This window comes from Aricia agestis, chromosome 8 (genome assembly GCF_905147365.1).
Source record: "Aricia agestis chromosome 8, ilAriAges1.1, whole genome shotgun sequence".
NCBI lineage: Eukaryota > Metazoa > Arthropoda > Insecta > Lepidoptera > Lycaenidae > Aricia > Aricia agestis.
This window is the reverse complement of record NC_056413.1, coordinates 6,286,499-6,304,775: the sequence shown is the minus strand read 5'-3', so window position 1 is coordinate 6,304,775 and position 18,277 is coordinate 6,286,499. Positions and strand designations below refer to the sequence as shown.

At 41.5% G+C, this 18,277-nt stretch overlaps 1 protein-coding gene and 1 pseudogene across 1 annotated transcript in view; one reads left to right on the top strand and one right to left on the bottom strand.

Moving 5' to 3' along the window:
• Nucleotides 1–18,277, top strand: part of LOC121729913 (GTPase-activating protein) — a 46,710-nt gene that overhangs the window by 22,435 nt on the left and 5,998 nt on the right. Inside the window, exons 3-9 of the mRNA XM_042118621.1 lie at nt 6,843–7,647; nt 7,721–7,836; nt 9,109–9,301; nt 12,277–12,425; nt 14,695–14,911; nt 15,063–15,266; nt 18,134–18,277. Of these exons, the coding sequence (XP_041974555.1) occupies nt 6,843–7,647; nt 7,721–7,836; nt 9,109–9,301; nt 12,277–12,425; nt 14,695–14,911; nt 15,063–15,266; nt 18,134–18,277 (1,828 nt within the window). The remainder of the gene's footprint in view (nt 1–6,842; nt 7,648–7,720; nt 7,837–9,108; nt 9,302–12,276; nt 12,426–14,694; nt 14,912–15,062; nt 15,267–18,133) is intronic.
• LOC121729923 lies at nt 15,849–17,792 on the bottom strand (annotated as a pseudogene).

Sequence of the window (18,277 nt, the reverse complement as noted above, 5' to 3'; positions counted from 1 at the left end):
CAACCCTCGCTCGCTTTTGGATGTGAAATGTGAATTGTGAATGAAACGCCCGCACCTCCCCCGCTGCCCCGCCTCCCCCCGCCGCACGCACGCATTATTCATACAGTTTCATACACCAACCGACAGGTGCTGTTTTACCATATTATGCCCATTAATTGTGTTAACATTAGGTGTGGTCAGTATTACTTGAAGGAAGGATTCCAAAGCGTGCAATGACAAATTCCAGATGGTATTACAAATTATAGTAAAATATGTACAAAGCTTGCAACTAGTGAGGTACATACGTCATGTAAATTGCAGGAAACGCTGGCGTATCTTCGAATCTAAAATACCGTTACACGATTAACATTGCAACGAAATTCTTTGGCCTCATTTCACATGCACGATATAAATATTTGCTTTCGTTAAATACATTTTAATATTCTCACGGTATATATTTACTAGCTTAACCTCGTAGATAAATTTCAAGAAACCAGTTTCACCGGCTTAATGCAAATTTAATGTGTTTCTCATTTACAATAAATCCTTACCATAGGCAGTTTCTGATCTATAATAAATTTTATTACTTCGCATTGATATGTTAAGCCTTGCTAATATTATGTAGCTGATCGTATTATGTTACACACTTAGGAGCTTTCGCCAATTTGCTAGATTTTATCGATATATGTATTAATTAACTTTCAGCTCTCCTTATCTTAAAATATACATAATGCAAGTTTCAATTGGTTTCTGTCAAAAAGCTACCTACATGCAGTCTGAGCAAGGTAGGACCAGGCCATTGCGAAATGATTTTATAATTGCGACATGCAAAATTGCGAATTTTAAGTGTAGGACTTAAGTAGGCGCGTGCAGTAAAGGACAGACTAAATATGCTATGGAAGGTAAACGCGGCGTTGGTTTTCCTTTGAGATTATGATATTTTGCTTCCAACTATAATATTATTGTGTCCACGTTATTCAGTCATTACTCAGATAAGGGTGATCTGAGTGTTCCTGAAATGCTGTGGTACTGGCATTTCAATGTGCTTGCCACCCATCTATCCACCAATTTAACCCATCAATCCTCAAGCGGCATAACAATTGAAAATCTATTGTGTCTGTCCTTGCCACGATCGAGGTATTGATCACCTCATGATCACCTAAGTTCTTAGGTCTAAGCACAGACATAGATCAAGACTGTGGGTCTAAGAAAGTTGGTGTAATTTTAAGACATACCTTTAATGATCGCTAAGTTAACCAGTCTACGTTCACTATCTAACGTAAGAGGCAAGAGCATATTTTAGTGAAGACGGGAATTAAAGTACCCTTTGCTTTTGCTACAAATATTTGAACTATTGTGGCACGTCGTCGGGATTGTCAGTGAATATGATTGACGATGTATCGGAAGTGATAAGGACCCGTGACCCCCGAGGTGATGAGGATGCAGTATATCGGAGGAAGTGTCGCGTCACTCGCCACACTCACTTAATGAGTTCTTTGTCTCGCGATACTCTTATCTCGTGTCCGATATCGGTGGACGGTGGCCAGTTTGTGATCATTTTAGATGTATTCAAAATGTAGAGTAACAAGCCTAGATAGTTACTTGTAGGGACAGACTTTCCTGGTTTGTATGAAAGATATTGGATTTCTGAAATATCATGTCTAAAGCGTCTCTTAAAACCATTTAAGGATCTAAAGATTTTTTGGGACAGTAGAGCACATTCCCTAGAATCTAGATTGTCAAGGATTAAGTAGATAATAGATACTCCTGGGGACAATTACACTATATTCAATACACTACACAATAGTCAAGGATATTTCTGGAAAGCGCATGAAACTGACCCAAATAGTATTCGCCCACTTTGGCATGTCTAATGATAGTCCAGGCGGACCTGTAATCGAGCTCAATCAGTGGAGTAATGGCGGGATATCCACGCTAGATGGGCCGAGATGTGGCTCGTACTGGTGGACGGGATGTAGACCGGACATGACTTTGATTTTCTATTGGTCCAGCGGAAGTCTAATAATAGGAGAGTGTTTAATCACGTTTAATTGAAGATAGGTCGCAGGCCTAAAAGTTCAGATCGGTAGGAAGGATAGGTTGTAAAATTAAATACTGGCAATTTCGCCTGGCAGTGGACTTTAGATGGACATTAGTTTACAGGACAATCAATGTCCTGAAAACTGAAGTCCATAATGCGTATTGTTGTAAACGCTAATTGCTTTTATAGTTGTACATCATCGTGCAGCGATACCGTAACGAGCGCCGTATCTAATGGCTCATGGCACTCACTTTGAAGTAGCTCCCAGAAGCAATATCGAGTTGGGAATGCCATAAAATCCGTTCGAGACCGGCGCGCCGCCCGCGCCGCGCGGTGCACACAAACGGAAGCTCTTAAGTGATAAATTGGTGCCGGAACCGCGTGGCGCGTAAAATGATCATCGCCCGACTCAAATTGGGCTTCGGCGTTGACGACTCCGGGTACTTGGGCAAGAAGCATTCGAGAATTTTGAGGGCAAAGTTGAGATTTAAAATCGCAGAGGTTTCGATGTTGCTGCCGTGGCTCTGGTGATGTAATTGTCAGAACACACATTTTTATTTCCAACTTCCCGGTCGAATTTGTCGAATACAACTTGTCTAAGTACCCAAAGGTACCTCTAGATTTCTTTACGGTAATCCTTATGCGGTCCACATAAAGGTGTCGTCAGTAAAACGGATAGTGCGTTCCTCCGCTGTCCGCAGCGCTGACGTGAGCGGCGCGGCGGTGAACGTGCGTGGGCGTGTACTCTACTAATTGATGAATGTCGTGTGTGAATGAATGTAACTATGACCATTCATGACACGCTATTTTAGGTTTTTCCACGCTCGGCGGATCCTTGAATTGGATGTTTCAATTTATATTCTCAAGTGTGTATGAATTGAAGGTTGTAATTGTTGAATTTGTAATATGCTGCAACTTAACTTTTTTCCTGTAAATATCTTGTTACCACAGATTTTAGAAGTAACTTGTTACTAATCAAAATTTGGTTGAACTATTTAAGCAGCAATAGAAATTTCGCATTTGTAATAATAGCATGGATACCTACACAAAAACTTTATCACTTCACGAGCTTTTGCCCGCGGCTTCGCTCGCGTTAAGAAGTATTATTATATACAAACTTTCATCCCCTATTTGAGCCCCTTGGGGTTGGAATTTATCAAAATCCTTTCTTAGCGGATGCCTACGTCATAACATCTACCTGCATGCCAAATTTCAGCCCGATCCGTCCAGTGGTTTGGGCTGTGCGTTGATAGATCACTATGTCAATCAGTCACTCACCTTTGAGTTTTATATACATTAAGGAAGAGCAATCTTAATAAGTATTATTATAAACAGATTAATTGATCTTTGGTTTCGTGTTGATAAATGTGTGAATGCGCTAATCGTCACACCTACTGCATCTGCAACGTAATCTCCGAGGCTCGGTCGCGAACACGCTCGCGGCCCGCTTCGAAATCCGCAATATCTCTGTAATTATTGTACATGTATTCATACTCACGCTATCGGCATTGATTGCTGGAAATAATTGCTCGTATTCAGGTCAATCAATCGTTTTAGCAATAAACATTGTTGCATAAACATGTGCCATTTAACATATTTGGCAAAAAGATGCAGAAAAGGTGTACTACAGTCTAAAACACTTGAGATTATCTTTATAGTAGAGAGGAAAGTTTTTATTACGTTGCGACACTTTCAAGAATGGCACTTCTGAATGTAAGCAAATTTTTCTATGGCAATTAACAGCAACTTTAGATCTAATGTCGATTCTATGTCTATGCCAATCATGTTCGTAATGCTATTCGATGCAAACAAACTGTTCCTCTTTATATTAAATAACATTTTGTACAATTTGGCGAAAGGAAATCGTTAATTTTTACGCGCGGAGGGACTCTCATTGATATCGGAACAATGAATGGACCGTTAGCGTTGCCCAATTCCGTGCCCTTGCCGGCCTAATAATGGGACGCGCCGCCCCCTCTTAGCCGGTGACAGTTCCGCCTCCGGTTTATAAATACCCGCGCCGGATGCCCAACCGCCGCCACACCGCGCCGATACACACAACGTGTTGTATAATTACCACAGTTACGCTTTTAATATACAAACTACAAGGGATGATAAGGGAAGTTAATGATTGTAAATATTTTTAGTCTATGTAGAGCAGCCTTTCCCAAAGTGGACGATAACGCCCCCTTGTAGGCGCTGAAGGTATAAAAGACCCAAAAAAAATGGGGGCGTTGTGTAGAGGCTTGGGGGGTGATTTGTAATTTCATTTCATCTGGATGCATTTTAAATTGAAACAATGGGGGGCGCTAAAACATAATTCGTTCTGAAAGTGGGCAGTAGACTAAATAAGTTTTGGAACCCCTGATGTAGAGAATCCAAAATCAACTTAGGATTTTTGCACATTAGAAATAATGAGTCCTTTGAAATGTAACGTTTCATTTCTTTGAGAGATTTTTTAATTGGATTCCCCTAATTTTGCTCAGTAGAGAAAACAGTGCTTTATTATTTATTAATGCCTTAAAGACTTTAATTCTTAAAGTTATTTGACCTTGTGTTGCTTCTATGAGAGTGATCTGTACGCCGTCCCATAAATGTCCCGTCAAGTGAAATAACTTCGGAATGGTATAAATAATTCCTATATAACTAACCATAAGCAAAGGTCAAAGCATTAAGTGAATTCTCTTAGAAGCGAAGCCACATAGCTCCGCTGTGTAGCGTCGTCGGAACGGAATAACGCATTATAATATTAGACCACTCTGCGTAACGTAGACGATAGAAGTGAAAATATGTACAGCACAAGACGATGACAGCAAAACGCCTTATTAACCTTCACACTCACACACTCTTCTTCACAGTCACATCTCCTGTCTGTTCCGTCAAAATCACAATCGACGATACAATTTTGGATACAATAGGTAACGTATGCAAAGATGGTGCTTCGAATTGGCGTCTCAAATCCAGAAGATAATTTTTCAATTAAGTATTGATTATTCGCCTATACTCTTAGAGTCTTGAACTCTAGACAAATGTTGCATTTTCAAAATGCAAATTCATGCACGGTCTCTGTAGACTGTATCATAAAACAGAACTGTAGAAGCTTGCACTAGTAACTAGATAGATTCCAACTCCTTTTAATATACCTTGGCTCCCATACGTATATTATGTAAAGTATCGGAGCGACACACCGCAACGCAACGGGGCAATGTGGCCTCGCTGTACTAACACGTAAACTGACGCATCCCACATAATTGATGATGATCGTAACTTCGCGTCATGTCGACTGCTTCTATGTATGTGATTAATTGACCAGATTTCCCCATACGAGAACAAAGGTTATGCGTACATTATACCATGAAGTAACGCCTCCGTGGTCTAGTGGTATAGAGCGCGGCTCTTGACATGTTATTTCCAAGTTTGGTTAGGACAATGCAGGCTGATCACCTGATTGCCTGACAAGTAAGACGATCCATGCGTCGGATGGGCATGTAAAAAGTCGGTCCTGCGCCTGATCTCTCGCCAGTCGTGTCGGTCTTCCGTCCCACTGGGTTATGAGAGTAAAGGAATAGAGAGTGCTCTTGTGTATTGCGCACACACTTGGTCACTATAAAATTATTCCTGCGTAGCTGGCCTGGTTTCAATGAAACCGGCCACCGTCACCGAATCCGTTGTGGGAGCTATTATTATACCATGAAGAGTACTGAATGAACTACAGCTATGAGCTATGTGTAGATTTTGTAGAGAATGACACACGTATATGTATGCTGTATGCACTATGCAGCATCATGACGCTTTGTTAGTAAACACTTAACAATAATCGTCTCATGGTTTCCAAGAATAATTAATATCCAAGTCATAGAAATATTTATGTTTATATGGTTGACCATGATATTATTATGGATTCTATTAAGATTGAAATTAATAGTTTAATATTATTAAAGGTAACGGCAAAACGATAATAATAATTAAGTTTATCTTGCAGAGGATCAGATATTATTCTGATTTTGTTCAAAGCAATACTTAAGTCCATACAAATGTTGAAAGGGAAATGCTCTGGGAGTGACGTGTTATAGTTCCACATTGGTGTTATCAAAACATGTGATGCCGACAGGAAAACTGAGATACTGGACGTTTTATAAATTAAAATCATAGATTGTCCCGAACTCGTTGAAAAATTTAGCATCAGTGTCCCATCAGCATCACTTAGACGTCATCAACTTCTGTACGTTCCCCCAGTATCAACAAACTATCGTCGAAACTCCTATGTTTTTAGATCCAGTAGAACGTACAATGAGATTACTCGGAGCACAGAACTAGACTTATTCTGTACCGGTATTGGTAGAGTAAAGAGGAACCTTAGCGATCCCTTTTTTAAATGAATTAATATCATATACAATATTATTATGTAAGTATTCTGTTCTTTGTTTGCTGTTTGTTTCTTTGTTTAACTTCTCTAGCGTATTTTATGTGTGTGAAAACTTGTAATTGGCCTTCCTGTGTTATTTTAAAACTAATTGTTATTCTAGCTGTAAGTTTCCCTAAATAAATAAAAATAAAATAAAATGTAGTTTTCGAGTTCCCACAACCGAGATGAATCAGAACGAAACTGTGGCCAGACTGATAAGTGATAGCAGTGATAGCGAGAACGTTAAACTACGATGACGTAATTTACAATTGGGTTGTGTAAACTAATACAAATGGCGATAAGAGGGAATGCTTTTATATGTAAATCGTTTCTATTAACTGTACTACGAATACGTATAAGTAAACACCTAAGTTTAAGACGCATAATATTAATTTAGTCTATATTTTTTGTTTGCAGTCCATTTTTCGGAGAGGAGTTCCAGTTCGAAGTCCCCCGAAGATTCCGATACCTATCCATTTACGTGTTCGATCGCGATAAGCACCTCAAGCAAGACCGGGTGCTGGGCAAGGTGGCCATCAAGCGCGAGGATCTGCAGCGGTACAACAACAAGGACCACTGGTTCTCGCTGCGACCCGTCGACGCCGACTCCGAGGTGCAGGGCAAGGCCTACATCGAGCTCTCGCTCGAGGACTCGAGAAAACGACTGCGAATGGACCCCAAGCCGCCCGACCCCTGCCCGGCTGCCGACAACTGCTCGGCGAAGGCCAAAGCGAAGAACCTCACCAGGCTCTCGGAGTACTGCAAGGAGAGCATTAGGTTCGGGTCGTGCTCGAGCTCGACCAGCAAGAAGCTCCTCAGCCCCGTGTCGACGGAGCCGTCCCTGGCGCTGTCGCGGTCCGAGAGCCTGAAGGACCGCGCGCAGTGGGCGGTGCGGACGAAGCCGCCCATGCACGCCATGTCGGAGCCCGACGCGTCGCCCACGCCCACCGCCGTCGACTACTGGTCGGACCCCGAGCGGCACTGCGAGGCCCGCGTCGGCCCCGACACCCTCCGCCTGCGAGTCCTCGAGTGCTCCGAGCTCACCACGAAGAACGGCCAGTGCGACCCCTTCGCTCTCGTCACGTTGCTCTACTCGAACGGACGACGGATCGAGAGGCGAACGAGGCCCAAGAAGAAAACCGTCAACCCGCAGTTCGACGAAATTTTCTGCTTCGATCTCGTCATGGAAGCGGATCCCAAGGAAAAAGATGGATCTCAAAATGTAAGTTAAGTTTTGTAGCTCGCTTCCTCGTAATGGTCGATGAAATGACGTAACGAGTGTTCTGTTGCTTCAGGCCGGAGTGGCGTGCGAGGCTCGTGTGTCGGTGTGGCACGACGCGGCCACGCCCGTGTTCCTCGGCGAAGTGAGGCTGCAGCTCCGGCAACCCACCCCGGCTCCACTCTGCGCATGGTAACACTCTACATTTTAGTTATAATTATTAAAGCAAGTGTGGAAGCAATCGTTTGCTGAAATCTGAGGTAACCCGTAGGTAGCCTAACTGGGCACTGCGAGCTCAACAAACACCTAAACAGAATGGGTATTCTGTGAGGAGGAGGATGAGACATCTATTCACCTTCTCCTCGACTGTCCTGCTCTACTACAGAGCACCTTGTCGCCACGAATACTCATCCACAGAGTAAATTCATGGCAGCAACCCTAAACATATCGTTCAATTTATGAGCAGTACTGGGTTGGGGATGATACTCTAGTGCGAAGGAGTCACAATCCTTATGGGTCGCAGTGACGTCAGGGCTACAGCGACCTGCCTCCTTTAACAAAAAAACCCTTAGGTAGTTTCATTACATTAAACATGCCAACATTTCAAAAGGTTTGCGTCCCCCATAATTGCATAATACGTGTGGGCTTAATAGTTAACGCATAATATGCACCTACAGTGGTTAAGAGAAACCTCCCAGAGAAATTAAACAGCGATTTAATGGGGCTGGTGAAAAATTACTTATCACGAGCTAGTTAAACATTCTAATCGCCTGTTGCGCTTTCCAACAGTGCCGTAGTTATTATATTAACTACCCACCACACTTTCTTTATGGTGCAACGTTATTACGAGAAAAGCGGGCGTCAAAGTTTTAATATTCCTTAATCTGTCCTACGCGTGTGTGGGTGGGTGTCGCGGGTATTGTTTGACATGTAATGCGATCAAGTGGAATATTGTACTGGTTATTATAATATTAGAGTGAAATAGCTTTACTATCTATGTAAATGTGTAGCTTAGTGTAGGCATACGCTAATGTACTGATGTAGATAGCTGACAAAGAGTTATTCAGTTGAGTTTTGTCATACACAAAATGAATTGCGTTATCTAACAAACCTTGGTTGACAATTTATGATGAAGTTTGTTGTTTGATCTAAATCTCTCCATTCATCATACTTCAAAAGTAGAATCCAGTTTCAGTTCCTTTGCTTTTGATAGGACCAGCAGACTTAGCATGGCCACAGTAGAAATGTGAAAGAATAGAAACGCTGACAGTTTTTGCGGACAAACTGATAGATTTCCTTTGTTAATTCATCACTTTGTCTACCTAACCGTAACCATAAACCTTTCTACGGTGGCCATGCTAAGCCTGCGGGGTGCTTAGTAAAATGCATTCGCCAGTTTCATTAAGTTGACATGCATTTTGACTAAGTTTTATTAAATTTCACTAATCGCTCTGTACTCGGCAGGTTCTTCCTGAAATCACGCGCGGGCGGAGCTCTATCGCGGGGGGCGACGCCGCCCGGCACGCGGCTGTCGGCTGCGGGCGGGTCGGCGCTGGGCTCGCTGCGGCTGCTGCTGCAGTACACGGTGGACCACGTGTTCCCGCTCACTCACTACAGCGACCTCGAGCAGCTGTTCCTGTGCAGTGTGCAGCAGAAGGTAGTTTTTTCAAATAAAGTAAAGGGGCAATCGAGCAAACGGGTTACCTGATGCAAAGCAACTACCGTCGCCCATAGACACTCGCAACAGCAGAAGAGCTGCAGGTGCGGCCGGCCTTTTAAGAGGGAATACGCTCTCTTTTTGAAGGTTTAAATAAAACGCCGATGGCTGCTGATTAAGTAAACGTAACATAAGAGTAGTTTAGTATCCGCCATAGAATGTGGGCAAAAAGAGTATCTTCCTTTACATAGTGGGATGGAAGATAGACGCATTTGGCCAGAGAGTGGAATCAAGGTCAGGACTAACTTTTTACGATAATCTTCCTTATCAGAAAATCTGCTGATTACACTGCATTGTCCTAACCAGCCCTTAGTGCGTATGTTCCAATGTGGGGGAAGATCTTTTGAATGAGAGCTATGGAAGTCTCTAAGCGCTCTAAGTCTTATTTGATGCGTGCTGATTCCAGATGATTATACTTGACGTGTAGTACGATTAAAAAAAAATACTCGGCGAGCAAGAAATGTATTCAATATCGATTCCAATATCGAACATTGCTTTCGCAAGAATGTCAAGACGAGCTTATCTATTGGCGGCAACGTTTTACTTGCCAGAAGTAGTAAACCACGTCGTTGGGCATGGGATGTGACTTGTAGGAGATATTATAGTCGGCCCGCAGTACAATTTATGACACACTAAATATAGTAGCGCTGACGCGTCGCACTTTTACTTCCGCTCTGAGATAGGACATGGACAATAACTTACGAGAAAGTTATTTTATTAGAGAAAATATGCAACAGTGTCGCTAGTAGCAGCTAGCCTTCAAGAGTTTGGTGGAAACGCGACAGAATAAAAACAGTTACGGATTTCTTCCGACAATTATTCTATCTTAGAATAAAACCCCCAAAGATCTAGAACTATCTTAGAATAAAGCCCAATCCCCTACCCTTTTTCCTTCCCTACCCTTACCCTATTCCCTGTGCAGCTCTTCTGATGCTGCGAGTGTCCATAGGCGACGGAAGTTGCTTTCCATCAGGTAACCCGTTTGTTCGTTTGCCCCCTTATTTCATAAAAAAAACTGCTAAGCGTGCTGGTGTTCTATAATATTCGAAACGTAAATTATAGGACAATTAGTAGCAACTAATAATATAATCACTCGTCTACAGCGAAGCTTTTTTGTCAGACATTAGAAGCAGTAATTAATAAAGAATATTTATCGATATTAAAACATTTTGGGTAAAGTAGTAAGTAGTAACCTACGTTACGCTCAGTCGATTTTTTTTATGCTGTACTTAAAGTATTGGGCATTAGCCCATGTCAGTTCAAAATATTATTTTATTTATATTTTAATAACATATCTATTAATAATTTGTTTCTAAGCGTATTTTCTATTCATTGAACAATCGCCATGTGTGGAAGGTCCCAACTAGCACCGAATATTGAATGAGTCACTGTAATTTGTGAATAATCAGCGCGGTACGAAGGCGGTACGATATAGGTGTAATGGCACTGACTACTGACTCATGCGTTACATAACGCCATTCACTAGTTACTTACCGGTCTTATTTACTGTACGTATATTGTATACTATTATGTAGAGAGTAGATGGACAAGTTTTATATTACAATGTAAACAAACATGGAACAATGTGTTTTTATGTTTTTTCTGAAATGAATATTCCTTGATATAGTCCTAGAGGGCAGGGGCATTTGGTGAACATAAATGCTTTTTCTGCTATTTTTATGACACATAAAATGAAATGTAAATGCAATACATAAATAAACATTATGTTTTATCATTTGATACAACCTCAGAACTATTGGTTTAATTTTAATAATAATAGGGATGATGACAAGATCAAAGATTAGCGAATTTTGTTAATAAAATAAAGAAATCACGGTTACTAAATAAGTGTTCCCAAAATTTCAGCTTGATAGCATTTGTATTTTTTTTGTTATGCGCCTTTAAAGTTAGATATTCAAGTCGATTTTTTTTCAATTAATTTTCATAATATTTGTATACAATTCGATAACTTATGCAATTAAAAGCAACTTTTGTTATGAAACCACTTTCATAAACGCAATATTTAATATACCTGTCGAACAAAGTTGTCTCCCGATGCGTACAAACTACGAAAGACTGACGTCAGTCTTTCGTAGCACTTTGTATGGAGCGTTTCGGGCAGGTCTTTTTTATGAGATATTTGAATTGTCATATCTTGGTGAATTTTTAAGCTATCAGAGTCATCCTTTCAACAATGTTTCTTTTTTTTAAGTGTCCTTCAATTACCGGTAAGAAAAAAAAAATAGTCATCATGCCTATTAGTAATGCGTAATGCGTGAGTATTCGGTAAAGAGAAAGTAAGCTTTGTTTACAAATATTCTTTGTTCACTACAACCACGGTCCACGGCTCATGTTATCTGCCCACTTTTTTTAAGAAATGTTTGAGAGATTTGATACGCATTGTCCTCTTTGTTGACAAGTTTACGTGGAAGTCTAGACGTGTGCTCTTATCATAACTGACGCTATTGTCTGATCGTTTCGACGAAATTTAAGATGGCGCCATTTGAAGATAATTTTTTTTTCGTTGTTCGGTAACTATATGTCTAATGTATAGACACTGATATCCTTTGATAGTCACATAGGGTCCGGGATACATGGTAATTAAATTTTTACTTCTTACAAAATATATACTTATACATAAAGGGAATAGCTGATTGACTTATCTACTAACGCATAGGCCAAAGCCTTAGAGCTAGAAACTTAATTATTCTTCCGCATTCCTCTCGTGATGTCACCTTCCAATAAGTAAGGTTTTTTTTTTATTTCATCCCTAAAGGGGTAAATAGGCGATTAAAGTTCCAAATTAAAAAAAAACTTTAGTATTCTTATGAATACTGCATATCACGTGGACGAAGCCGCTGGACAAATGACTGAATATAAATGTGACAGAACTAACAGCCTGTTTCCTCTTGCAGCCAATCACCACATCGGCGGTATACATCCTGGGCGAGGTGGTGTCGAGCAAGACGGACGCGGCGCAGCCCCTCGTGCGGCTGTTCACGCACCACGACCTCATCGTGCCCATCGTGCGGGAGCTCGCCGACGCCGAGATCTCCGTGCTCACGTGAGTAACACCAGCGGTATACATCCTGGGCGAGGTGGTGTCGAGCGAGACGGCGCGGAAATACCAGCAGAGAGATTGATTGATAAGTGTGGTGGACCTACGTGATTTGATTGGGTTGTAAGTTGTAACGAATCAAACTGTAAAGTTATGCAGCTCATAACGCGATATTTTTGCATCTAATTATGTAAAAATCACGCGACGTAACGAATGGTCACCAAAACTGAGGCTAAAGTTTAATGCGTCCGAATGCGTCCGCTGCCGCCGCTGCGTACACATTTCGGTTACTTTCGGGCCTGCGGGTAGCGCGAGCGTCCTTACGCTTACTTAGTAGTTTTATAGTACAAATTTTCGGCGTACACTGTAAAATAGTATTTATAAAACATATAGTTTGTTTGCTGATACAGTTAAGTTTAATATAATTACGCATTCGCAGAATAGAACTATAAAATAAAAATTCGCTTGATGAACTAAATCTGAGTACGTCTCATTTTCCCCTATAATTTAAAATGAAAATTGTTTATGGGCCGTACTTTCTTGTAATATAACAACGTATGGGAACACGTTGCCACCTTAACAAACAATGCGATCCCACCATCACGTTCTAATTACTCTGTAATAGCGGGTTAGGTCTACGCATATGTCCATCGACATTTTCTCTATAGGGAACGTGCGCAACAAAGGTACTGGAAACTAGTGTCACCCGGTCACCAATCCGAAACTTTGCTCGATTATTCACTTCAAAATATTGCCGACTAAAGTTCAAACGGCGAATCGAGGCAGAACTTTTCATTTAAAATGTCAAGTTTTGTATGGAATTCTGTGCCCAATTAATCATTTCATTATATCTAGGTTCTACACGTTTTTTATACAAAATGCTACAGTCCATAATAATAATATGCTTTATTTTTTTCTTGACATATACTGCTACCCATAGTTCAGCACGTTCCCTATAATAGTCTCACAGGCGTTGGGCAAGTGTGAACATAATGTTATCTCTGTGAGAGTCATCATCGCGGTTTCACGACAATAAATCATATTTAAGCACAGCGTGTGAAATAACAACAATACTGTCGTAATATATTATCATAGTTTCGCTCTAAAATTCTGATGTAGTATGTGAAATGTGAAGTTTCACTTGATTGAGGTGATAAACACATCGACATTACCTTTAAAAATACGTTAGGGCCTGTATTAGCTTTGATTAGTGCGAGTGATTAGGAGAAAATAAAGGACTTGCACTAATCAGTCGCTGTGCACTCTTGCTTTCACAGTAAGCACCTGCACAAATCACCTGCACTATCACCACCACTAATCAAAGTTAATACAGGCCATTATACATGAAGTTTATGTCATTTATTCGAAGTTAAGTAAGAAGAGTGTGCAGCCGTTAGTTATATTTATCGAAACCTAAAATAAAAAATCTCACTTTTTTGCTCATAACTTTTACATTTTTAATTTAGGGTGAAAAGTTATATAAACATATTTGGAGACAAAATAATTTGCAACAAATTATGATCTTACAAATTTTTGTAAGACGTATAGTTTCCGAGATATCGCGAATATTGTATTGTCACCCCTTTTTTCGAGATAGCCGCCGGAGGACAAGGGTGGCGACCCCACAAACTTGAGGTTAAGCTTCTGTTGACCCCCCTTCCTCCTCCCAACATATCCCAAAAATAAAATTGCGTCCTCTAATAAATGCAAAGCTCATGTAACATTTCAATGGACTAATGTAGGTAGGTACTAAAGATGTTTTAAAGAAGTGAAATGAAATTGCAACGAGAAACGTCAAAATGTCAACGTTATCGGCGGGGCGCGAGATTGTTTATTTGTTTATTATCTTTATCAGTTATTAGTTATTATGCCTATTTCCTGCACCGCGCGCCCTGAGGACATTCGGTTCACAGATAAGCGATATCGAATGTAATTTGGTCAATATTCTACTGATATGTAATTAAAAATAGGTGTGTAGTAGTATCCGCCAAAAAAAGAGGAAGCCTTTACCTCTTTTTTTGGCGGATGCCCTAGCCTCTATATTATAGGTACTGGGTAAAAACGATTTAAAAAAAAAATACATGTTCGTTCCTTCAAAATATGTCCATTGTTCATACCAAATTTCAACTAAATTGGTCAGCCATTTAAGCATGAGGAGTTAACTGACAGGCGGACAATTTCTCATTTATAAAATTTTTGACACGTAAAGTTTCTTATTTTTCATTCTCAAATGAATTAAGGTTGCAAAAATCTTATGTTAATTGTTATGTTCCAGTGACGCGACGACGATATTTCGCGGCAACACACTCGTGTCGAAGATGATGGACGAGGCCATGCGGTTGTCGGGCGCGGCGTACCTGCGCGCGGTGCTTCGGCCCACGCTGGCGGCCGTGCTCGCGGAGCGCCGGCCCTGCGAGATCGACCCCGCGCGAGTCAAACCCGTCGCCGCTGTAGCTACCAACCTCGCTAACCTGAAGGACTATGTGGAAAGGGTGAGTGGGATGATATATATGACGGCATGATATGGGGGGGGGGGGGCTAAAGTTGCAAAAGGCAATGCTTAACGGAGCCTAGGGATGTCGGTCCTTTACTGTTCTGTAGTTGCCTTTTCGCGTATACTAACAATGTATTTCTGTAACACAGGTGTTCGGCGCGATAACGCAGTCGTACGCCATGTGTCCCGCTGTGATGTGTCGTCTGTTCGACGCGCTCCGGCAGTGCGCCGCCCGCCACTTCCCCGCCAACGCGGAGGTTCGCTACAGCGTGGTGTCCGGCTTCATATTCCTGCGGTTCTTCGCGCCGGCCATACTCGGACCACGCCTGTTTGATCTCACAACGGAACAGATTGTAAGTTAAAAACTACTTTTATTAATGTGATTCTATGTTATTATAGAAACTTATTGAAGTGTGAAATAGTATTTTAATAAATTTAAGTTCGCTCGCGAAAGACGTTCTATACGTCGCTACTTGTTACGTGCTCTAATATATTGCTATTTCGTTTCCTTGACGCGCTAGCAATAAAGTACTCGTATATGAGACATGATTCAAAGGGCCAATGCACTAATTTACTATAAAGGATGTAACAGAAGAAAATGGAGAGTTTTACCTTACAATAAAACTTACCTATTATTTTTCCTGAGATATCCGGAATCCATCTTGAGTCAAGCACCCGTCTTTTTGTCGATTTCCAGCTACTTACCTCCTTCCACGTTCGCCAGATGGCGCTAGTGTCACGGGTTTGAGACGGATGCGCGCCTAACTGACTTTTTCATTATGAAGCTCGAGATGTACCAGGTAGGGATTACCTGGATTCCGGATATCACCAACCAATTGGTTAAGGTGGCGAACGTTCGTGGTGCGGACGCCAGTCCAAAGGGCAGGCAGGTCATTTGGAGCAGTTCGCCTTCGTAGCTCATCCAGCAGTTCGCCTTCGTAGCTCATCCTCAGGAACCGACGGTGCTTCTTGGCGATGCTCAGGTGAAAGTACGCCTGACTCAGGTCTAACTTCGCCATCCAGTCTCCTGTTTGCAAGAAACTCGGCACTCTGAAATGGCTGAAAAGTCGAAAAGGCTTTATTTCCAAAAACTGGTTCAGAGACTTGAGATTGAATATCGGTCGGAAACTGTTGTCTGGTTTGGGAACTAGAAAGAAGGTCGAGATGTAGCTGGGAGTGATCTCGGCCCTCTCTAAAATGCCTTGCTTCAGCATGCTCTGAATTTGTTGGGTCATATCGAAGCTCTTCTTGGTCTCGTAAGCTTTCAAAACCATTTTTCCCGGATATATTAAAAGTGGTTTTCGGACGAACGGTATTAAAACCCCCTTTAAAAGTCGACAAATATGATCCGGTGCTCCTAATTTTTTCCAAGCACGCTGATATTGCACCAGACAACCTCCTCGAAATTTGGGCCAGTCATTGATACCGGTTACTCGGCGAACGTGCCTTTGGCCGCGGTTTGTTTCGGCTATTGCGCTTGTTCTTATAGTTAGAACGTCTGTTAGGTGGTTGTTTCGATTTTCGATTGTTCGGTTTTGGTTTATTGTACGACGATCGAAAAAACGTATCAGACTGCTTATGGTTAAAGACGGTAGCAGAATGATGAGCAGGTGCGGAGAGTCCCGTGTAACGGTTTTGTGTGGACGGACCTGCCGTAGGAGTAAGTTAATCGGCCCCCCCAAATTTTTGAAGGTACGACGACAAAATAAAAAATAAAAATTCTCCATCCGGAGGAATTTTTTGTAACGCACTACTGTGATATTCTTCAGGTATTTGTCTTAATATTGCTTCCCTGCGAACGCTAATTAAATCGGCCCGACGACCGCAAACAATTTGTTAAATATCGTCCGAAACTTTCGTATACCCGGAATCTTTACTAAATAATTGTTCAATTTTCTCAAACAAAGATGTAGCAGTTAAATATTGTTCATTATGTCTAGCCCAATTTATCAACGATTGTAAATTATTACGTAACTCATCCTTTTGTTTTAAAATAGCATTTGAAATCGCAGCGAAACTGCGTTCGATTAAATAGAGACGCGATGACCTTTCGTCCGTGACTGACGGGGCGAAGCGCCTGAGCTCGTCGTTGACGTTCATTTCGATAAAGCCAGGAACGGAAGCATATTTCTTTTGCGCGTCAGAAAAACGAATACAATTCCAGTCGTTGCTTTTAAATCTTTGTAAATCAAAAATTCTTTTAAAATGTTCGTCACTCGATTTTGGAAACAAAGGATCTTTTACGGTTGTGGACAGATCCGATAACTTTAAGTCTTGCACAGGCCGTTGCGGCGGCTGCAACTCGAGCACATTGTTCGAAACACTCGCGGGATTATTTGTCGAACTACCGCCCGCGACATTTATGTCCGAATCGCGCACTCGCGTATCACTATTACTACACATTATTAAGTTAGTCAGATAAGAAACTTGCTGCGATAAATGTTCAAATTGTTCATTACTCACATGGCGGGAACGTTTACTCACGGAGCGGAAACGAGCGTTTCCGCGTGGGTCCAAATCGACCCCCCGCTCCGAAGACGACGATGACGATGTCGACGAACTGTCCGTAGATTTTCTCGGACGGGAAGACTTCCTCTTACGTGAAGCAGAATCTCTTGACTCGCTCATGGTTAAGTCTTCCAGTGGAAGGAGATGCTACACTTTTACCGCGAAGTATTACGAACACGTGTTCGGCTAAAAAACTTTAATCGCGGAAATTTACTGTTAAATGCTAAATTTATCACACTTAAGATTAATTAACTTTACTTTCTAAACGAAAGAGAACTAAATTGTAGCAATTTGCAAAATTTACGAAACATAAATTTTTAGCCGATATTCACGACAAGAAAAACGACGCCATAATGAAAAAGTCAGTTAGGCGCGCATCCGTCTCAAACCCTACTACTAGCGCCATCTGGCGAACGTGGAAGGAGGTAAGTAGCCGGAAATCGACAAAAAGACGGGTGCTTGAGTCAAGCAAGCAAGTCAATCCATCTTGAGTCAAGCAGCTTGACTCAAGATGGATTCCGGATATCGAAGACGGAACAAATAATGATAATATTTTGAGTTGTGTATGTCTCTACTTAAGGGACACAATAATTGACAATAAACATACCCTAAAATATTACCACTTTGTTTTGTTACAAGCTATATCATGTGTTTTATACAATATTTTTAACGCCTGTCAGTATTATTACTGATTTGAATGAATGCTGTTCAGGATCCACAAACCAATAGAACGTTGACGCTGATCTCCAAGACGATCCAGTCCCTGGGCAACCTGGTGAGCAGCAGGTCCGCGCAGCAGGTGTGCAAGGAGGAGTACATGGCGGAACTGTACAAGAGCTTCTGTACAGCAAAACAT